The 23,779-nt window shown below is 45.8% G+C and overlaps 1 protein-coding gene across 2 annotated transcripts in view; it reads left to right on the plus strand.

Annotated features, from left to right (window-relative positions):
* The window catches only part of EPHB1 (EPH receptor B1), a 424,621-nt gene that overhangs the window by 301,488 nt on the left and 99,354 nt on the right, over window positions 1-23,779 (plus strand). For both annotated transcript variants that reach the window (XM_033133086.1, XM_033133087.1), the window contains one exon: window positions 8,088-8,423. In XM_033133086.1, the coding sequence (XP_032988977.1) occupies window positions 8,088-8,423 (336 nt within the window). The remainder of the gene's footprint in view (window positions 1-8,087; window positions 8,424-23,779) is intronic.

Below are 23,779 nucleotides of genomic sequence, written 5' to 3' on the forward strand. Positions count from 1 at the left end.
AAGGCGTGTCCAAAGTGACCTAGGAGTTAGCCCATTTGTGCATACAAAGCACAAGTTCTTGAAGGAAATTTAAAGTGCGACCCCAGTGAACATATGAATGATAAGAAAGCAAAGCAGCCTTATTGCTAATATGGAAAAAGTTTTAGTGGTCTAAACGGAAGATCAAACCAGCCCCAACATTCTCTTAAGCCAAAGCCTAATCCAGAGAAAGACCCTAACTCTCTTCAATTCTGTGTAGACTGAGCGAGGGGAGGAAGGTGCAGAAGAAAAGTTAGAAGCTAGCGAGTTTGGTTTGTGAGGTTTAAGGAAAGAAGCCATCCCCATAACATAAAGTGCCAGGTGAAGCAGCCAGTGCTGATGTAGAAGCTGCGGCAAGTTATCCAGAAGATCTAGCTAAGGTAATTATTAGGTTGGGGCAGAAGTAATTGCGGTTTAAAATGTTAAAAATAATTGCAAAAACCACAGTTACTTTTGCATCAACCTAGTAATAAAGGTAGCTACCCTAAACAACAGATTTTCAATGTGGATGATGCAACCTAGGACTTTCATAGCTAGGGAGAAGAAGTCAATGCCTGACTTGAAAGCTTTAAAAGACAGGCTGACTCTCTTGTTAGGGGCTAATGCAGCTGGTGACTTTAAGTGGAAGCCAGTGCTCATTTATCATTCTGGAAATCCTAGGGCCCTTCAGAATTTTGCTAAATCTACTCTGCCTGTGCTCTATACATGGAACAACAAAGCCCAGAGTCAGAATATCTATTGACAACATGGTTTACCGAATATTTGAAGCCCACTTTTGAGAACTGCACAGAACGGAAAGATTCTTTTCAAAATGTTACTGCTCATTGATAATGCATCGGTCACCCAAGAGCTCTGATGGAGATGTACAATGAGATTAATGTTGTTTTCAGGCCCTATAACATAACATCCCATATGTAGCCTGTAGATCAAGGAGTAATTTTGACTTTCAAGTCTTATTATTTAAGAAATACATTTCATAAGGCTGTAGCTACCATAGAGATGATTCCTCTGATGAATCTGGGCAAAGTAAATTTAAAACCTTCTGGAAAGGATTCACCATTCTAGATGTCATTAAGAACATTCATGATTTGTGGAAAGAGGTCAAAATATCAGCATTCACAGGAGTTTGGAGGAAGTTGATTCCAACATTCTTGGATGACTTTGAGGGGTTCAAGACTTAAGTGGAGGAAGTAACTGCAGATGTGGTGGAAATAGCAAGAGTACTAGAATTAGAAACAGAGACGAAAGATGTGACTGGATTGCTGCAATCTTATGATAAAACGTTAAAAATGAGGAGTTTGCTTCTTATGGATGAGCAAAGAAAGTGCTTTCTTGAGATGGAATTTACTCCTAGTGAAGATGCAGTGATGATTGTCAAACTGACAACGAAGGATTTAGAATAGTGTGTAAACTTAGTTGTTAAAACAGCAGCCGAGTTTGAGAGGATTGACTCCAATTTTGAAAGAAGTTCTACTGTGGATAAATGCTCTCAAACAGCGTAGCATGTTACAGAGCAATTGTTCATGAAAGGAAGAGTCAATCCGTGCAGCAAACTTCATTGTTGTTTTCTCTTAAGAAACTGCCGCAGCCACCCCAACCTTTATCAGCAACCATCCTGATCAGTCAGCAGCCATCGACATCAAGTCAAGAACTTTCACCAGCAAAAAAAAATTAAGACTCCAGATTATGATTAGTATTTTTTAACAATAAGGTATATATTAATTAAGGTTTGTGCATTGTTTTATAGAAATAATACTGTGGCACACTTAATACACTACAGTATAGTGTAAACATAACTTTTATATGCACTGGGAAACCAAAAAATTAGTGTGGCTTAATTTATTGCAATATTCTCTTTATTGTGGTTGTCTGGAACTGAACATGTAATATCTCTGAGGTATGCCAGTAAAAGTGCACACAGAGGTCACAAGCCCAAAACAGCTGGACCCCATGCCCAAGTCTAAGGTTCTACCTCTTCCTGAGTGTGCTTGCAGGGTTAGGTGGCCTAGAGGATATAGACTGAGGCGGACAGCCTCCAAGGTTCTTCTCCCCAAATATAACTCCAACTTCGTGGACAAGACCCCCAGACAGCATCCCTGAACGTTTTGTTCTGCATTGATCTTACCTTTTATGTAACATCTGTAACTCTTTGTGTCCCTATCGCTTACTTTGATCCTTAACTGTATGTGTTTACAATTCCCAGTACTCCATGGGTATTGGGTCTTGCCTCACTAAGTATCTGGGTTCCCCAACCTCATAGTCTGTAAACTCTATATCTTCATGGCTTTCACAGTGCTCAGCCCAGTCCTGGGTATGGGGTCTCTGCTTAAGGAATGAGTGGCTGAATTAGGTCAGTCTTAATTAGACAAGTGGTCAGCATTCCAGATAATAATAATAATAATAATAATAATAATAACAATAATGGCAGCTGACATTTACTGAGTTCCTCTGTGTATCAGCCCCCCAACTAAACTCCTTGGGCATGTTATTTCATTAAATCGTAAAACAAACAAACAAAACACACTTTTCAGATGAGAAAATTAAGACATAAAAGTTCACCTTCTCAAGGTTTGCCAACAAGAGAATATTTTTAAACATGGCTGCTATGAACATTTAGGGGGTTCATTGGTAGAGAGACCCCTCAGAGCCTCTGAAAAATAATGTATGTGTTCAAGAACATGTTTATTTTTCTCAGAAAAAGCTTTGTTGCTTTCATCAGATTCTCCAAGGGGTCATACACACAATGACGAGGGCCCTATCTATGGCCTAATGCAGAACAGCAGAGTTTCAGTATGCACGAGGGGTCTCCCGAAAGGACATTTGCCTCACTTTGTTGTCACCCTCACTAGCTTCCCATTGGAAAGGGTCCAAGGACACAGACCTTGGCTGCAACAGTGCAGTTAGCTGGACAGTGCTGCTCAGCACCTGGGCCTGGCCTGAAATTCACATCTAAAGTCTGAGACCAGTAGTTTGGCCTTATTAAGATTCCTGATAAAGGAATTGGCTTTCAGGGCTTACCTGTCTTCAGCAGATTTTCCCTTTGCTCACTCAGGAGTATAGTTATTTCCAGCTAATGCCTACAAATAAACTTACCCACTCTCCTACCCACTCTATCTCTTCATATTTTTTTAATCATCTATCCCAAATCACGTTAAGAAGTAGGAGATTCTATCTCAATATGGCAAGACTTGGCTGGCCCACTGGCTCTAGAAGCATCTTTTCTGTTTAACTTTTTGAGGTCCCAATGCCAGCCATGCACCATGTAGGCTGAGTCAACCTCTCAGGAACATCCTGGAAGACATCGAGCCCCGTCCCCATAACCCAAGACCCTCCATGTTCCCCCCACCCAAACAGAGAATCACAGCTCAGTAGTTTTCCCATCCTTTCAATGGACTGAGTTTTCCTAGCCTTTTTAACATAAAGCTTCTATCAGTAGTAACCATGGCAACAGATCAGAGAGGCTTCAAAAAGCCTATCTCTATGTAATTAAGGAAAACAAGGGTGTGGATCAAGAGTAGGGGGCTTAGACAAGGAGACCTTGGCCCTGAGCCCTGCCACTGCACCTCCTAAGTGCTTTTGCAAAAGGAGATGAGAGATTTTCTTCTCCCTCTGGCCTCCCTCTACTCTTCTTTAAATGTTTTTTGTTTGGTTGTCTCAACTAGCCTCCTTCCTGAGGATGTTGCTGGTTCTGTCCTGGTTCTGGACAAATACCTTCCTGCAGGGGTAGGGCCCCAAATTTAGGGAGTGCAGTCTGGCTGGGTAGGAAGTGGCCCTAGCACATTCCTCTAGAGAGATTTATTCAAAGGCCAAACCTGGTCTGGTGAGACTCTTCATTCAGGCACAGAAGAGGCCAACCGGCTTACTTGTAGAAATGTGTCCTTATCATCAGGACCATGGAGCACAGACCTGGCACCATCATCATTGTAGCCACCTAAACACTGGGCCCTGGCATGCCTGGCCTGGAGCAGGCCATGGGAAAAGGGACAGGAGCTATAAGCATTGTTGGGAGGCAATCAGAGCCTGAGGGTTGTTTTATTTCTTAGCACTTGTTCTTATCTGGAATCATCTCATTTATCTCTGTGTTTCCTTCTTTCCTGTCACTTTCCTCTCACCACAGTGTCAGCTCCATTGGAGAATAAGCTTGCCTGTTTTGCTTTTTCCTGTCTCCTGGGTGCCTAGAACAGTATAAGGAATATTTGTTAAAGGAGTGAATGAGTGAACAGATGAGTAATGAATGGGGCCCCAGTCATTGTTTGACTCAGACCACTGCCACAGATACACACTGTAAGCCATGGCCTGTGCTGGGCTCTGAGGTGACAAGATACAAGCTGCCGGGGAGGAGGTGACTAGGGAAGGACCCACAGCAGGGCATGTTCATGTTCTCCTAGCTCTCCAAGTCTGCTCTCCAGGAGAAGGCCACCCAGGTCTATTCCTGCTCCTTGGAAGGAAACAATACAGATTTATACAGTCCTGGACTCAACAACCACAGCTTCCATCAGCCCCCATTCATGCCCCACAGATACCTTTGCTCTGGAATGCAACCATAGATGAGAAGAAGTGGTAGCTTCGTTTGAAGGCACTTTCTAAATAAACATGAAAATCCTCCCTGAAAACTCATTGCTTTTCTTCCTAAGTGGGGAGCAAGTGAACAGACATGGAATAGCACTGACAAGGTGGGTCTCCCCAGCTGCCACGGACACCATCACATCAGGGGCAGGACAGGCCTCTCCATACCAGCTCCTCACTTGCCACTTTTGTCTCACCAAAGCCTCTCCCACTTAGTGTCACAAGCAGTGGGTCCTTATTGCTGCCGCTGCCATGTCCTCCATCAGCCCCACAGCAGGGCATCCTGTGTCATGCTGGAGAGGGGTACATACATGTCACCTGAAGCCTTGAACACTGAACAGAGGTCAAAAACCAGGTGGAAGGGGCCTCCCTTAGGTAATAAAGTGTTAGACATGACTATCATGGAGACAAGTCAGCCACCAGCCCCTGTCCACCAGGAGGCCACAGTGAGGTGGGGACGACACAGGAAGAGACCCTCACAATGCAATAATGGAATCTGGGTTCAGTGTCGACGAATGAGCTTATGGAAGCCCAGAGCTAGACTGTATGACTGGGCATCAGGGAAACCTGGTGGAATGGGTACTGGATCTTGAAGTGTGAGCAGGAGTTCATCAACTAGATAGAAGGAAAACAATCCAGACAGAGGAAAGGACACTGTTCAAAGGCTCAGGAGTCTGGAGAGAGTTTAGCGAGCACAAGAATCTTCCTATTGGCCACACTGCAGGGTGAGGGTCAAGTGGCCGGAGATGATATCCAGGTCGTCTGAAAGATGTGGGCAGGAGGGTCAACTTGTGGATGATTGGGGTTGAGCAGAGGAACACTGTGACTCCATGTGCATTTGGGAACTCACAGGAGTGAATGGATGGGACAGATGCAAAGCGATGTTGGACAATTCATTAGGACGCTTTTGCAGTAGGGCAGGACAATTGACCAAGCCCTTTGTTATGAGGCGATGGGGCATTTAGAGGAAGGGAAAGACCTGAAGAAAAGGGAATGGAGCTGTGTGCTATGGGACACAGAAACTGTGACTCTCCGGGTCTGGCTGGAGACGACACAGGGCGACAAGGAAGGGAAGGACTGAATTATGTTTCCTGGACTTGTTAAACAGGAGGCCAAAGGGAGAAGCAGGTGTGATGGAGGAGTGGGGCACCACCAGGCTGCAGCTGGTGGAGCAGAGAGAGACGAGAGCCAGCAAGTGTGCCTCTACTTTGGAAAAGCTTGGCTGGAAAAGCTTGGTAAAGAGAGGACCTGCAATGTAGAGATGCCAGGCGACGGTGTTTTAATTTTAAAACAGCAATGACTTATGCAAATTTAAGTGGAGAAGTTGGAGAGAGAGCGGGTGAAGTTGAAGGTCAAGGAAATGAGGAGAAAAATGAGGAGGGTGGTCTTTATAGGGTGGGAGGGATGGCTGGTCACTCGCCAGGACAGTACTTGTGTCTGCCTTAGGATGGCCTGAGGATATAATAAGATCACATTGTGAAAGGATTTGCCCCACACCTGGCATAGAGCAAGTACTCAGTGAACGTATTTATTACGAGTATGAGAGACAGTGGCCTGTGGTGGAGGCTGGGCCATCTGCTGTGAAAGTGATACAAGAAGCAATGGCGTTGACCACTGGGAGCTTGTGGCCTGAGTCTCATCAGTCTGAGCAAACAGACATGTTCCAGACAGGCACTGGCCAATACAGATGTTAATGGACAATGCAAGGTGACGCTCTGTCCAGGAAGAGCCCACCTAGGGCGGGTCTGACTGCCTGCCCAGTGCTGGCTGTGTGCAGTTTCAAAAAGAAATGGATTTGATCCCTGGGCACATGGGTGGGGAATTCTTGAATGCTGTTTGCAAGACTTTGGTAAAAATGCTTCATGAATCCTGCCTTGTCACAAGTGTGCGTGAAAGTTGTGCTTTAGCTCAGGCCTAATGGGCTTTATATAGTACAGTACTGATTTTCTTTCATGTTTTAATAGAATTCGATTTAATATTTGCTTTCTGCTCTCACTGCTTGCTGTTGACTGATTCAACACAGAATCCTTCCCTGGTGCCCCCCGACCTTGTTGTTATTCCCTCATTTTGTGTGTTGGCATTTGATTCCTGTCTCCAGCATGAACCACTGTACACATGTCTTCATTCAGCTGGCGACAGTCACGTGCGTGTATCCTGAATGCGTTACTATCTGGAGCGGCTGCTCCAGCAGACCTGGCATTTGGAAGGGCGGGGGGACTCCCGGGCAGGATTCATCTCCATCAGTTAGACATTGGGGATATGCAGAGCTCAGCTCGGGAACCTGACGCTGTGATCTGTTCTGTCCGTTGGCAGCAGATTCTCCAACTTCATCTGAAAATGCCCCAAACTGGCCGTTAATTTAGTAACATTTTGCCCTCCTACGAAGTACCAGCCTTCGTAGGGTTTTCAACAAGGCCCTTTGCCAGAGTGAGAACAGCAGTCATAGACAGAGCTGTCCAGAGGGAAGAAGCTGCCCTGCTTGAGTCCCAGTGAGCCTGGCTGGTTTGTAGGAGAGAGAGTCTGTTCGACTCTCATGTGACCCTACCACCAACATTTGCAGTACCATGTCCGTGCAAGTTTGGGGGTGGAGACAGCTTTCCCTTAGTTGGAAAAGATAGCCGGTTTCACTAGCAGGCAGCACAGTTAAAAACATAAGCTTTGGAATGAGGCATCAGGCAGGTACGTGTGTTCATACTTGCTTCAGTTCTTGTAGACCACAAGATCTATAGGCAGTCCCCATTCTCAGCTTTCGTTTCTCTTTCTATAAAATTGAGTTAATGACTACCTTCCCAGTAGGTTTGATGGGGGGTGGGGTGTTAAGTGCATGCAAAGTAGCTAACAGAGTGTCTAGAATAACCCCCTCTGCTTTTCTTGTGTCATGGGGTCAAACATGGTGGCTGCATGACTCTTCTACCAATCTTGCTTCTTGTCTTTGGGCACTAAAGCTTGTGTAATGTGAATATTCATCTATCTGGGTGTTCTGGCAGCCAAACCTACGGAGAAACATGCGCACCACCCTGCACACACTACGTAGATCTCAAACTGTGTGAGATTTTGTGCAGGATGTGAGGATACGTTGGGGCTTTTGGTAGTCCACGCAGATCCCTCAACCCTTGAGTTCTACACCAATGAAGAAAAGACAAAGAATCCAATCAGTGTCCAAAATACATACATGTCATTGACACTAAAGCTGGAAGATGTGGCTTGGTCCTAAGAACAGAGAGGCTTGAACCCAGGTGTTTGCATCCTCCTTTCCCTTGGCACACATGATTGAAAGAAGGAGAACCCCAGTGGGGATGACTGCAAAGGGAATTCGGGATAGGCTGTCATTTCTGTCCACCACTTTTTCTCAGAGTAGGTTGAAGCATGGAGATCTGGGATTGAAGGAGGGGAGGGGATGTATGCACGTGCTAAGGGCGGGGACACACCGAAGGTAGATGAATAGATGTTGGACAAGGAAACTTCTTTCCACACTCACTGGGCCCTTCGTTGTCTCCTTACAGGTGTTCCATCAGGTCCCAGAAACGTCATCTCCATCGTCAATGAGACTTCCATCATTCTGGAGTGGCACCCTCCAAGAGAGACAGGTGGGAGGGATGATGTGACCTACAACATCATCTGTAAAAAGTGCCGGGCAGACCGTCGGAGCTGCTCCCGATGCGACGACAACGTGGAGTTTGTGCCAAAGCAGCTGGGCCTGACTGAGTGCCGTGTCTCCATCAGCAGCTTGTGGGCTCACACCCCCTACACCTTTGACATCCAAGCCATCAATGGAGTCTCCAGCAAGAGCCCCTTCCCCCCACAGCACGTCTCTGTCAACATCACAACAAACCAAGCTGGTAAGTCTGGAGGTGTTTGTGCCCTTCTTTCTGTCTGTGTGGCTGGCTCTTTGTCCATCTCTGTGCAGGAACAAAACCGCAGTCACACCCATCCTGTTAGTATGCCCGCAGGCCTCCTCCTAGGACTGAAGCTGTCAGGGGATGGGCGTCTGTGGCCGTGGAGGAAATAGGTGTAAGGTTTCATTTCTGAAAGGGAGCTGGACTCTGAGGGATCTTCTTGTGCCCGGGAGCTGGACTCTGAGGGATCTTCTTGTGCCCGGCACAAAAGCAAAGATGTATATCCAAGCCAGAGTAGGACCCAGTGCTCTGCATCCAGCTGGGACTCAACAATGCCCTTGGAAACACGGATGGATAGACAGACGGATGGATGGACAGATGGATAGATGGGTAGGTGGATGAGTAGAAGCCCTGCTTGGTCTTGAAAACGCCAGTGCTACTCTATTATAAAATACAATAAAGACACAGACAATAGTTTAGTGGTTTCCAGAGGGGAAGGGGGAAGGGGGTGGTAGATGAGGGTAAAGGGGATCAAATATATGGTGATGGAAGGAGAACTGACTCTGGGTGGTGAACACACAATGGGATTTATAGATGACGTAATACAGAATTGTACACCTGAAATCTATGTAACTTTATTAACAATTGTCACCCCCATAAACTTTAATTTAAAAAAAAAAGAAAATACAATAAAAGAAACTTTCCAGTAATCATGTGATTAAGTCAGTATTACCTTTACAGATTACATTTCAATTAAACCCATGTAATTCAAGAGTGCATTCTCCTTTATAGCTTGCTCAGATGAATGCTACCGTGTTATGGAGACCTCACAGAGTTGGCAATAGATCAGTCCTGATAGCCAGGACCTCCTCGTGGCACGCACAGCTCAAACGTTCTCTGCTCGTCTCTTTATTTCTATATCTCTTGCTCTTCTGAACTTTTCTCTCTATTACTTTTCACACCTCTTGCAACAACCCATCTCTTTTTATATCCATTTAACCAGTGAGTTCATGCATGTATGTGTGTATGTATTTATTTACTCATTATTGAAAGACAGTTATTGGCACGTCAGCACCTCCTGTACGCCAAGCTGTGGATGTGAGGGAGGGATGCAAGTGACACGGGGCCATCATTGTTCCTCCCACGAACCTCATTAACTGAAGAATTTACAGGACATGGACAGGACATACAAAGCTGCAAGGTGATGTGTTCTAAGCAGTATGTGCTGTCCACAGGCATGAAATACCAGGGGAATTAGCGAGACATGAACACTCTCTCCCCAGGGCTCATGGTGCAAGGCTGCAGAGGGGAAGTGAACATCGCGTCTGTAGGCAACGACGGGGGTCATAGGCAGTGAACCGTGATCTTATTTGGAATTAGGGATTTTTCTCAATCAACAAAGTCATTCTGAAAATGACTGCTTGTTAGTGGAAGCGCAGGAACCAAGTATTTATTTTTGCTCTCTCCCTCCATGTACTTCCTGCTTCTTGACCTCTTCTTTCCTACTCCATCCTCTTCTACTCCTCACCTCCTCATCGTCAGCTTGTTCTGCGTCCTTTAATACCAGGCATCTTCGATGGCAGATGATGCTTGGTTTTAAGCTGTCAGAACAGAGAAGAAAAGAGGTGTCGCAGGAGACCATGGTTGTCCAGATGGCTGCGTTGTTGCTGGAGAGTGTGTGCGCGTGTTCATGTGTGCATGTTTGTATGTATGTACATGGTCACGTGTTTACATGCCTACATGTGCAGTGAGAAAATAAGAGGGGAAGTGTGGAAGCCTCCAGCTGGTGACCACAGCCCGCTACTATGGAGACAAAGGTTGTGACAGTCTGTCTTACCCAAAGAAAAGGGAGTGGTAATTTCGGCATCATGTTGAGCATGTAACATGGGCAGCTTTTGTTAGCAGTATTTCCCTTGCAGAGTTTAAGCCAGAAAACTGGCTGAAATATTTTAGTGTCCCAGCTTCTGGGAATAATAATCCTGCCAGCCTGTCGTGTTCTGCTGGGCTTGGCTGTCTTTTCTCTTTCTAAGCATGTGTGAACAAACCTGCCACTTACATCGGTTTGCTTTGATTTCTGCCCCCCCCCTCCCCTTTCCTTTCCCTGCTATTCCCAAACCGGCCCATCTGCTTGTCTTGCCATCTGCACCTTCCCAAGCCGCAGTGGAGCTGAGGGACCAGGGCTTCTGCAACGGACCCTGCATGACCAACATTCAAAATACTTACATTTATCCTTACCCATTCTTTTTTTTTGGGGGGGGGATTGAAGATGTAATATCTTCCTTTTAGTTTTTTATTTTTCAATTATACTTGATATTCAATATTATTTTAGATTAGTTTCAGGTATACAGAAGCACAGTGGTTAGACATTTATATAATTTATGAAGTGATCACCCGATAAGTTGATTTTCCACCTGGTTCCATACGTAGTTAATCCAATATCATTGATATGTTCCCTATGCTGTACGTTACATCCCCATGACTATTTTGTAGCTACCAATTTGTACTTCCTAAGTCCTTCTCCTTTTCCACCCAGCCCCCTCAACCCTTTTCCCATCTGGCAACCATCAGTGTGTTCTCTGTATCTATGAGTCTGTTTCTGTTTTGTTTGTTCATTTATTTTGTTCCTTATTCCACATATAAGTGAGATCTTATGGTATTTCTCTTCCTCTGTCTAACGTATTTCACTTACCATCATACCCTCCAGGTCCATCCATGGTATTGTAGACGGTAAGATTGCATTCTTTTTGATGGCCACTTGACAGTCCGTTGTAGATATGGACCACATCTTCCTTATCCAATTACCTATTCTAAAGTTTACAGACATTACCCGGAGTCATATTTTTACTGATATATCCCCTCGTGCAAAGGAAGTAAGAGAAAAAATAAACATATGGGATTACGTCAAACTAAAAAGTTTTTTCACAGCTAAGGAAACTATCAATAAAACAAAAAGGGAGCCTACTGAATCAGAGAAGATATTTGCTAATGATATATTTGGTAAGGGGTTAATATCCAAAATTTATTAAAAAAAATTCATTCAATTCAACACCAAAAAAACAAACAATCCAATTAAAAAATGGGCAGAGGACATGAAGAGACATTTTCTCACCCATTCTTATTCCCTTTGTCCCCCCACCCTTATTCTTAACCTTCCTGGATTTTGTTGGCCCAGCCCCGTTGTCACCTTTCAATCTATGCTTTCTCTTTGGGAATTCTAGAATTTGGGTGTCAGAAAGTTGACTATCAATAAGCGAAGCATGCAACTGCTTCTTGGCGGCATATGGCTATTATAAAATAAATGTCAAATTGACCAGTGGTTTCGAATCTGTGGGTGGTGAGGCTCTGAGAACGTGGTGCTACCACACTGCTTTGGTGAATCCACAGGTGAATGCAAACTGTCTTCAATCAGCAGATAATTTATTTAAGTGAGAACCTTCAAAATAAGCACTTGAGCCTATACCTGCAAGAACAGTTTAGAAACATGAATGGAAGCTACGTTTTATAAGAGATGAAAGAGCGACTAAATAACGGGCATCATAAAAAACACCTAATGAGTCACAGCCATGAAGGGAGGAGGTGGATGGGCTCATGTATCACCAAGAAGTCATGACATGTCTCACTCCTTTCCAGGGCACCCTGAATTCTTCCACACTGGGGGACATCCAGGTCAGCTTCCCCACCCCAACCTCATGGTATAGTGTGACCCCTGTCAGTGCCTGTAGCCACCACTCTTCTACTGTTTGGGTCACGAGTCGGTAGATGGCAGGTAAAGAATTTGATCAAGAGCAGTCCTGGGATCAATCATTAAGTCAACTCATAGCGTTTATGGAGTGCCCATTCTGTGTCTGGAACTACCCAAATTGAAATAGTTGGGGACTACTGAGTGGGTCCTGATTGAGGAGCAGGCAATAGTTATTATAGGTCACACCTCATATTTGTGTTTCTTTTGACTTGACAAAGAATATGAAATACATGGACTCATTTGATCCTCATAATTACCCTCCATCTTGGGCATTATTGTTTCCATTTTTCTGATACAGAAGCTAGGCTAAAATGGGTTTGGAGAATCTAGGATTAGAGGAGAGTCAGCAGGACATCACCTCTATTTTTGCCTTCCTGTTTCCTGTCCTAAAAGGTAGACAGTCCCTCTGGGCTGTCCGTTCCATATTCTCCAATCATGGAAGGGTTATTCAGAGCCCACCAATGCCATCCTGCTGAGAGGAAGGGGTCTCACAGCCCCTGTTACCCTTCCATAATTTTCATTGTGACACTGAACCATAAAAGGCTTTCCCTTGCCTCTGGATCGAGATGGGAGATGGGTTTGTGTTGAGGGGTGCAAGTTGTTTGCAAGGTGAATTGGGTCCTGACAATGGATATAAAGGTCACATGAGAGAAGGGTTTGGACATGTTGGCTGCCAAGTGGTTCTGGACTTGAGCTGAAACTTCATGAACATTCGACTCTATTTTGGGCAGTTGCTCGCTGCACTGGGCTGGCCCTCCTCTGTTTAGGAGTTATGGACCTCATCTGTGGCTGGGCGTGCAGATCTTACTGTTCACCAGACACAGGATTGTCATCTCTTCTTTCTCGGGGTTGCCCAGGCATGCTGTATTGATGCTGCATCGTGCTGCTCTTGTGAGCCCTGCCAAAAAGAGGCAGGCAGCTTATCTTAGCTGATGTAGGTACCCAACAAAAAGGGTTATGTTTGGTCTCATTCCATCACAGAAAGTCACCAACAGGCTTTTCTTGAACCCAGGGGTTGTGATCTAAGAAGAGACTATAGGAGGTTTTGTAATCATCTTCTGGTCCACTGGACGCACAATAAATATAGTTCTTCTTACACAGGCAAGCACTGAAGGGTCTGCTGAGTCCTGAAATCCAGAGCCTCCCTCTCCTTCCATGATGAACCCCAGTCATGTATGTAGTCAGACTACTCAAGCATCTTGTATTACTTGGAGAGTAGCAGGATAGGATCCTCTCTCAGCCTTAGGCAGTGGCAGAGAACTACCATTTTTGTTTAGCACTTCCATTGTGCCAAGCCCCTCCATGTTCTTCTTTACAAAGATGAGGGCGGGTCAGATGAAGAAACTGGAGCCAGAGTGCTTTGGGAATTTGCTCAGCATCTCACAGCCAGCAAATGATGTTTTGGGGTTTCAAACTCAGGTTTGTGGCCATTTTATCCTCTGATTGATAAAAAATTGTGTTATGGCGAGCTGTGTAAGTTTTAAGGTCTCTCTAAGCGATTGCCACATAGCTAGGGCCACTTTAGCTGTCAAAAAATTGTCCATCATCTTTGGTCAGGGTTGGTCATGAATTATGCAAGCTCAGATTTATGTGAGGTCTTCAGGGATGCAGCCTTGCCCTGAATACAGCTGCCTTGAGTTTAAAATAGACCAGATCAGGTGGAACTCTCCCTGTTCCTGTGGCCAAGAGATCTGCAGAGAGGTTGTTATCACCACTAACTCCCCCAGTCACTCTCTGGCACCTGGCCCCAGATTCAGACTGATGGCTGGATCATCCAGCTGTCAGAGAGAATTAAAGTGAATGACAAACTTTACTTCTCTTTTCTGCCAACTAGACTCAGAGTGTCAGAGTTGGGGAAGGGGACCTCAGAGGAAATCATGGAAAAAGTAAATAAGACAAATCAAACCAGCACATCTATAAAATCAAATTATAGCCAGATTAAGTCAGTGAATTGGGGACCATCTAAGCCAGAGAGAACCAACTCAAAGATCCATGAGGCCAGGCAGGCAAGGGAGAGGAACAAAGCAGGTTTCAGGCAATATGGAGTGGTGGGGATAACAGGGAACTGAAGGGGAACAGGGGCAGCCCCTACTCAGCTCCAGCACGGGGTGCCATAACCAATGTTGCCACATCTTATAAGCTGAGAACCCAAATGTAAAATGTTGACAACTAATTTAAAAAATTTAAAACATTTGAGAGTCGAACAAATCCAGTTCTGGATTTGGCCTTTGGGCTGTGGTTTCCAACCTTTGATTCAGAGGGCTAATTTGATTTACTCAAGCTCAAAAGGTGAACGTGCTATACTGTTCCAGTCTCATTCCACCATGGGACAGTCACCTCCCTCATCTCTTGGGCTCTCCTGGTGGCAGGGGAGTTTTGGGGTTGGTAACCTTTCTCTGCTCCTTATGTGACTCATGCAAGTTTATTGAACTGCCACGGTCCTTCTTTTCTCAACTATAAAATGGGACTTATGACACCTGCTTTCTAGTGGTGGTGTGACAATCAAATGAGACAGGGGATAGAGAATCATGTTGTAAACCATGCTATGGAGATGAGCATTATTTCTGAGAATATGTCCTGAGCCAGACAGCAATTTGCTAGATTTTTTCTTCCTGGGCTCTTTCCTTTCAAAGCCTCTCCGTCTCTTTGTTTGGGATTAATGTCATCTATATCAGATAAATGACAGGTATCAATTTGTCCATTCTATGAGGAAAGAGTGAGCACTAGAAAGGAGAGCAGTGACGTTTGCATCCCAATGAGTTAATCCTGAAGGCAGGAGTGGAACCAGAACCTATGTACCCAGCACAGGCTGATCCTGCAGCTCACAGAAGCCCGTCTGTCTTTCCTTGTCGTATGTTTGGGGAAGCGACAGTTTTCCCTTTGCTTTTGTGATGCCACCAGCAGATATTTATATTGATATCTGACATTTGTATTCCACACAGTTCATAAATGGCCTGCTGTGCCGATTGTATGTGGAATACTAACATATCCAACGTGCCCACAACACAGACACAATCCATTACTTAACTTGATTGAAAAAATACATATACTACTTCTGTTAATAGTCACAAGCCTCTATAGTGTGTCCATTTTTAAGGCATTTTGAAGTTCCTAGACAATTAAGTTACTGAGACATTACTTTTCCTACAGAAGAATTACCTAGCCCACTGATTTCTCTGAATACATCACCTAATTTGCATTATTCCTTAGTTAAATATAGTATTTGCATGCATAAAGAATAATCTTTGAATATGAAAGAAATTTTATGATATTGCAATATATTGAGGTCTTTGGAGGAAAGATATTATGTAAATCTCAAAATTAAATATTAAAACAATATTACACTGCTGCCTGTAAAAATTTAGAGTGTTAAGATCCATATGCTAAAACTAGTTCATTTTTAAGGGCTGGTCTCCTTGGAAATTAGCAGGCGAAATTTGCTCCAGAACAGAGAAAAGATTGAGCCAGAACTTTAAAAATCCTGGAATGACTTTAAAGAAAACTTTTATTGCAGTTAATAAAGAAAAGTTTAAAAACCCTAAGTAAATGAAATTTTCACTGTTCTTAATCCAATTTCATAGTTCATTGCTTTCTTCTCCTTGTTAATTCTAAAAAGGATGTTTTTATTGTTTCTTAAGCCCTGGCATTGAGAAGGAACTTCCAAGTAACCTCAGAAAGGTCCTTGCCTTTTGCAAAATGGTGGTGTGTTGTCTGCTGAGCTGAGCAAGTCGGCGGGTAGCACTGACCATAACCAAAGTCATGGCTTCCATCCCCGGCAGCCTTGGGGCTATCAACTAGATGGTGAGTTCTGTGGAGAATTCAGACTTTCTCACCTGCCCCAGCTTCATGAGGGAGGGACTACACAGTGCTAGCCCCAGAGACCCTTGATACATACTTGCCAGTTTCCTTTAGTCCCCACATATGAGTTAGTATATAAATGTTTGGCTGATGTGTCGTGATCAGAATATGTCCTGGTGGTCCACAGGTGGCCAGGTGATCTCTCCAGGTCAGCCAGGTGACTTGGTAGCATCGTCCTCTGTGGGTCCTAGCAGGAAAATGTGAGGGAATGACTTTAGGATGTGCCAGGAGTCCTGCTCTGCTCCGGGGAACACAGTGAGATTCAAGCACACTCACAAGGGTTTGTTTGTTTAAGTGCTTTAACTTTGGCAATGTATTAATTTATTCAACACAGTCTTTGTGACTACTTTCCACGTTTCTGCTCTGGTTCATTCACTTCCTCAGCAAATACTTTCTGAGGCTTTCTGAGTACCATGCACAGCTCCGGGCACTGGAAACACAGTAGCAAACAACACACGAAAACTCGTGCCTTGCGGAGCTCACATTCTAGTCCATAGCACTCACTGAGACTGGGATCAGAGGCCCAGAAAAGGGACAAATAAGCAGGTGACTCTCCGGGAAGGGACTCCGGGGTCCCTCAACTGAACTCTTGGTACCACAACCTGCTGTGATGTCTGCTCTCACCTTCCAAAAGTTAGGGTGTAACCACATCACGTGGCTAGAGAGCATTTCACTCTGTGGTGGTCGTTGCTGTACAGTGACAGTGTTAGGTGGGAGGTTTTATTATTCACTAACTGACCAACTGGAACTTCCTGTGGACAGATGTCACCTGCTGGGCCACACTGTAGTTGAATGTGGGAATTCTCCCTGTTCCAGGTCCGCGCAGTGGCTAGTGATACTGTTAACAGCTCCAAAACAGCTGAGAGGATGCCTACCGGGGACCTATTTGCTCACTCTACCCCATCTTGGCCCCGGCACTCTAACTACAGGGCTTGTTAAGTGAAAATCGGACTGCCGCCAGTGAGACTGGAGCTAAGTACCTTACCCTGTTCGAAGTCCAAATGAGATTGTGAAAACCCTCACTGCAGAGGGCACCTCTAGTTGGATTAGGAGATAGTTGCTGTTTGCCTGATGCCTCCAGCAAAGTGGATGGGAGGACGGGGGAGTTCTTGTGATGTGTCCACCCTATGCTCCTCCAGCAAATGTCTGCTCCACGAGCTGACTGTAATCTCCTAGAGAGCATGTCCTGTATCCATCTTATTAGCTATTGTTCCCCAGTATCTAGCTAGGTGCTGGAAATTATAGCATTCAATAAATGTTCATTGACTGAATTAAGAAATTATCAAATAAATGCATGGTGAAAATGCCTCAATCTTTCTTCAACTAATCTCAGGCATCAGCAAATGGCGCAGCTTAAGTTCTCTCTGTGGTCTTTCCGTCCTCAGGCATCTTTGGGCGGGCACTCTGATTGGAGTCAGGCGCCTACGTTCTCCCAGATATTGGTGAGACGTAGGACTTCCTGTGTGCATTGTCCTCCCAAAACATGGCCCTGAGAGAGGCACCTGCTATGACCTGGTCTGCCCCCTTCCCCCACGGGCAGAGACTCAGCTGCTTGAGCAAGAACAGTCGGGGGGAGTCAGGGCGACATTCCATCGCTGCTGTCTGTCCACCTGCACACCAACTCTGCGCCTATCATTTTCACAGCACCATCCATGGTAAACAGGCAGGAGCACCAGGGGTTTTTGAATGCAGCAATTAACAAAACAGTAATCAAGCTAAGTGTTTAATTTCAGAAAATTAACATTTTCTCTGAGCGGATGTGAGAGATGGGGAAAAAAGGCACATTAAATGTTCTGGGTAAATAAAGGCAATGCTGGGCCACAAATATTTTCCAGTGCAAGGGAGACTCTTTGCCACCCTCCTCCCCAGATCTTGGGGTCAGTTTCGCTCCGAGAGCCAAGTGTAGAATGATAGAATCAAGCCTTTTAAATGTGTGTGCCCCTTCCTTCCTTCCTTCCTTCCTTCTTTCCTCCCTCCCTCCCTTCCTTCCTCCTCCCTCCCTCCCTCCCTCCCTCCCTCCCTCCCTCCCTCCCTTCCTTCCTTCCTTCCTTCCTTCCTTCCTTCCTTCCTTCCTTCCTTTTCCTTCCTTCCTTCCTTCCTTCCTTCCTTCCTTCTTCTCCCTTCCTTCCTTCCTTCCTTCCTTTTTCTCCCTTCCTTCCTTCCTTCATTCCTTCCTTCCTTCCTTTTCCTTCCTTCCTTCCTTCCTTCCTTCCTTCCTTTTTCTCCCTTCCTTCCTTCCTTCCTTCCTTCCTTCGTTTTCTCTCTGTCTCTCTCCCTCTCCTTCCTTTCCTTCCTGGGACAGAGCAAATGCGTTGTCTATCCTGAAGCGCTCAGGAGAACAAGGGCCTGTTCCTGCCCTCTGTGAGCCTATTTGTACCGTAGAAAACCCTGACGTGTTGCCCTTCTCTGAACTGTACTAGTTATAAGGATGACACAACGAGTTCTTGAATGTGCATTCGTTTTACGGGTGCTTAGGCCATATTTCTTCTGATAGACTGAGAGCTCCTGCAGACCAGGTCTCCCATCTCTGTCACCTCTGCAGCTCACATGGTGTCCTGTTCCAGGATGTCCTGGCTGGCCTTACCTAACGTTCACAGTGTGGTGGCACCTCATAAACCAGTGGGCTGGCATTTGTTTTTAGGACTGGGTTTACATGTGGGGAAGGAAGCTTGTGAGAAGGTGGGAGTGCAGAGGGCTGGCTGCAGACAGGACCTCTGGTGTCAGTTGGTTCATCAGGTGCCCTGGAAGGGAGTGAAGGCCCAGGATGAGGACTGGGAGGGCAAGGAAGGTGGCTTTGCAGGAGGAACAGGGTGAGGTTTGAGCGCAGCAAGGGAGTCTTGAGGCTGGGTGACAAGGTGCTGCAACTAAGCAGGGGGCAGGGCTGTTGGGGTTGGATTGAGTGGGGTGCTGCCTGAGGGAGTACAGGGGAACTGTGTTGTCAAGGACCACAGGTCCTCACCTCAGGGAGTGGACTAGAAATCTGGCTTGGTGAACGGCTTTCCTTCATGGGTCTTGTAGGCAGCTGACATCAAGCACAAAGAAACCAAAGGAGAATGAGAGGATGGTTTGCAAATATGTGGGAGACATGCCAGGGGCTCCCAGAAGTGTTCAGGGACGGTGGCAAGGGGAGGTGGGTTTAGTTCTGTGCATGTGTGATTTGTGGAGATTTGGGGTACCCAAGTTGAGGTATTATTTATGCAGTTGGATAGGCAGGCTTCTATTTTCTCTGTGAGGTGGGAAATAAGCTTGGTTGCTGAGAATGAAGGGAGAGTATTGGGGTGGAAGGTGGAAGGAGAATGGAAAAAGTTTGGCATTGCCATTGCAGAGAATTAATCAGATGGAATTAACCAGAGAAATTCAGCATTTTCAGAAAGTGTTAAGGGTTCATTTGAAGTTGGGGATCATGTGTTTACAAAGCTTCCCATATGTCCTGTTATGTGACTTTCTCAGCAGTGCATGGCTGCTAGAGAGCAGACCCTACAGGAAATTTATTGATTGTGGGCCTCTCGTGGATGGAGTTTTGCTGCTTGTATCTTATGAAAAGATAAAGGCAACGCATGCCTGGGGGTAAAGGGCGTATCTTCTATCGCAAAGATAGAACCTAAGCTGGTTAATGAGGGATAACGAAAATGGAGAAGGCTGAAGCATGGGGTGGAAGTCAAGGCTGACAGGGCCAGGTGAGGCCAACGAGAGGTGCAGGGAGCTCGTTAGAGGTTGCCGGGGGAAGCAGGAGACTGGAATTTGTGGCTTTGAAAAGGGAGCGACTTCAGCTGTGATGGGTGCTCTGCTGAATGCTTGTGCTTGACAGCCAGGGAGTAAGGGGCACACAGCCTGCTGTTGGGTTTTCTTTGCTCTCCTGTGGCCATTCCAGCCCTGGTGTTTCCAGTGAACTGCCTTCCGTGACTAAACATCCAACAAACCAGAGTTGCCACTGCTCTGGTTCCACACCAGAAAAGGCTCACAGGCTTACGGGAGGCGGTCCTGAGGACCTAGCCCCAGCTGCAACGTGAGTCCTGATGGGTCTCCTGAGCTGCTCTCATAGTCACCCTGGGGTGCCTGCCCAGGACAGGCATCATCTGACAAGAACCCCTCTAACTTACACACACCTTCACAGCCTCTTGCCACCATAGGGCCCCACAGCGTTCAGGTTTGCTATCCTTTCGGGGTGTACCTTCTGGTTACCCCCACAGGAAGGAGACGCCAGGCAGGGGGATCTAGGAGGCACAGGGGACCCCAGGACCCCGTTAGCCTGGATGCCTCCTCCTCTGGCACAGGGCTCTGCACTCTTCCTCCTTGGAGGGGACCTCTGATCTCCCTGAGGGACCAGGCAGCACCCATCCATGGGTACCTGCCCCCTGCTGCGCATCCTCAAGAGAGTTCTGGGTGTGTGCGTGTAGGGGGAGGGGAGAAAAGGCCCCAATGCTGACAGGAAGCAGGGCTATTTCTGGCTCTGCTGGAAACTGCTGAGGACTCAGGGAAGTTATTTTCACTCTCTTGCCCTCAGTGCTCTAATCCATAAATTGTAAGAGTTGACGGAAAACTGAATGACCTTGGATACCCTTTCAAAGTTTAACATTCTGATTTCTAGATTTCCAGACAAATCGTTCTCAAACTTGAGCGTGCGTCAGAATCCCCTGGGGGGCTTGTTAAAACACAGATTGTTGAGCCCCACTTTCAGAGTTTCTGATTCAGGAAGTCTGTGCTGGTGCTCAAGAGTCTGCCTTGCTCACCAGGTGATGCTGATCTGGGCCCACATTTTGAGAACTAGCAGGGTCAGGCGGATGGTCCCAAAAAAGGCACCCCCCCCTCCATCACCCCTAAACCCAACCCCTAGTTGTCATACATCCCTTGGCTTGGAACCAAACCTGGGGAGGAGGCACTTATCTGGGGCTGTGGGGCCAACTCAGCCACCCAGGCCTGAACCCTCATTTTCTCTCCCATCTCCGCTCCTTTGAGCCTATGACAAGACTCGGCCAATATTCTACAACAGCATCAAATGGATGTCACCCACTCAAAGCAGCCTTCTGTCCCCAGGTGACGCCAAGGTAGAGAGGGAGGTTGGAAGGGGGTGTCGGAGTCATCTCAAGGCTCGGCCCAGAGTACAAGCAAAGAAGTCAACGTCCACAATAGGGAAAAACAATTAGAAAAAGAATTAATTCTACTTTTGTATTCATACCCAGTCTCAAAACTAATTGCTTATTTATTTAATCTACTTTGACCAGAAGTGTTACTGCACCAAACATATTTAATGAGTCAGGCTTCTTAATGTAAAATTCAAGCATATTTGTGCAATGAAATGAGTTTTCATCAACAGAGGGAGAACCTGTTATCTAAGCAGTACCTTCTCAACAAAGTTATCTCCTAAAATAGAAATGTCAGAAAAAACACAATTCATCTATGCACAATTCATTTGCACAATTTATTTGTGTGTAAACTGTTCTTTTTTGTCATTAGTACTTGTGGGCCTGAAGTCTTTCACTAACATTTAAATATAGTTTTGTTGTGTTTTTTTTTCCTAAGAATGTGTTTCATGTAAGGAAACCCACCCCAACTCCTCACTCTCCATCTCATCACCCATACCTTTTAGAAATTCGCAGAATTTACTCTGAAGCCTCAAGGGGACTCCTGGAGACTGGCCAACATTTTGGGATCTCTCTATGGACCCTTCAGAGTCTGAGTTGGGAAGACAGGAAATGGACTGGCCGGGAGGCTCAAGGGCTCCCACTTCTGATTCACCCAGAGCAGCTCCGAATTGTTCTGGTTTGCACTATGCTACAAGGAACATTTTGTTTGCAGAAAGGATTCCACAGCGCAAAAAGAAGAAAAGTTCAACAACTACTAACATTAGGGTAACATTTCAGCTAAAACAGTGAGATGGAGATGGCCCCAGCCTCCCTGCTTCTGCCTCTACACCACACTTCTGTCCCCACTCCCTTGGGGCCACCATATTTAGACCCGCTCATATTCCTCTGCAGCTGCAGACTGCAAAATCACAGCCCTGCCTCTCCTCCCTACACACCTTTCTCCTTTGAAGGCCAATAGTCATGGTAGGTGCAGCTACATAACTTCCTGACCCCTTTTACTTCTGATGTTTTCAGAGAAAAAAACTGCAATTATTCCAGGAAAGGCAAACTTTTACTGACCATCAATGATGTACTAATAAGGTGGAAAGAGGCTAAACACTGATGTTCTTATGTCCTAAAGGGTTTATTGACTTATGTTCTAAAGAGTTTATTCCAGGGATGGAGAGCACCTGGAAAGTTAGATCACTGTGTCCCAAGGTGGTGATTACAGCCGCGTGAGTTATTAAAGTAAGACTTTGAGTTGGGAGGAGGGAATGGGGGCTTTGGGGGGCATGGTCTGGCAGGGCTAACCCGAGGCCATGTGTGGTGTGTGGCCTGATCTGGGTCTCTGAAGGCTGGTGGAGTTATGAAGAGAGGTGGCCAGAGCAGGTGGTTCCACAGGCAGAGATCTCAACAGCTGAGTTCTGCTGGGATACAGTGAGTGGAGCAGTTAGTCGAGAGCAGTGGGTTCCTGAGAGGGAGCAGTGGGAGGTAGTCTGCGTTGGTTGGTGGCTGCTACATCTTAAATCTTAAAGAGAGAGTTGGGACTTTTTCCACTGGGGAGCCATTGAAGGATTTTAAGCATCGGAAACTGTGGGTAAATCGAGCTTTGGGAATAGTAATCTGGCTGCAGTCAGTTTGAAGTGAAGAGGCCCAGAGGTGGACAAGTGAGTTGGGACAGGATATTAGGTGTAAGGAGATACTGGTGACAAGTCCAGGAGAAAGGCAGGGACAAGGTTAATGGAACATTTGTGACTCTTGGATCATAGCATAGGAAGAGCGGGCCATGACACACCTCTTCTCAGCGTCACTGGGTCTCTTTATCCTCATGGACAAGGCACCCCATTGTTTATTTCCTAGATTACTTCCCAGAAAAACTTCTGGTCATCTTGAGATAGGAACCATCTGTCTTCTGGAACATTTATCACACTATTCTCCCGGGAACCCCACTGCTAGCCTTCCCTTTCTCCAAATTCATTCTTATCCATTGCTTCCACCCCGCCTGGGTTGACATGCTTATTTATTTCCTTAAAGATTTTTATCAAATAAATACCCAAGGCTGTCATTGGACCTTGCTTTTCACATGTACCCTGGGGAACAATGCCCAGGGACTGATTTGCATATGTGAACAGTGGTAGATCCAGAAGGAGACTTTGGGGTGGTCCCCAAGTCCCCTGGCCTGGCGTACTGGATATAGCTGGAAGGACCAATGGACGACACAGGGCACATCCTTAGAACATATGAAAAATTCATAACATAAGGATTTATATTCGTGGTTTACAGCCACTGCAGCATCTGCAGAGCCCCGACCATAGCTCTTCTTTATTTCTGCTAATTTCTACTGCCCTGAGCTGGGGTCCTTGGCAACTTACTACATTCCCTCGCCCACCTTGTTTTCTTCACAGCTTGGATCTATGGTATGGATTACAGGTGGTTAGTCTAAGGATGATTTGGCTGGGACATGCTAGTCTAGAAAGAATAGAAAAGGTTAGCATTACCATATGATCCAGGAATTCCACGAGGCATATACCCAAGATAAATACAAATATAGATCTGCGCAGAAATTTATACATAAATGTTCTTAGCAGCATCATTCACGACAGCCAAAATGTAGAAACAACCCAAATGCCTATCAGCTGATGGACGTTTGTCCTAGGAAAAGCGAGGCACAGGACGGTAGAAGTGGCTGCCAATCT

Source organism: Rhinolophus ferrumequinum, chromosome 17 (genome assembly GCF_004115265.2).
Source record: "Rhinolophus ferrumequinum isolate MPI-CBG mRhiFer1 chromosome 17, mRhiFer1_v1.p, whole genome shotgun sequence".
NCBI lineage: Eukaryota > Metazoa > Chordata > Mammalia > Chiroptera > Rhinolophidae > Rhinolophus > Rhinolophus ferrumequinum.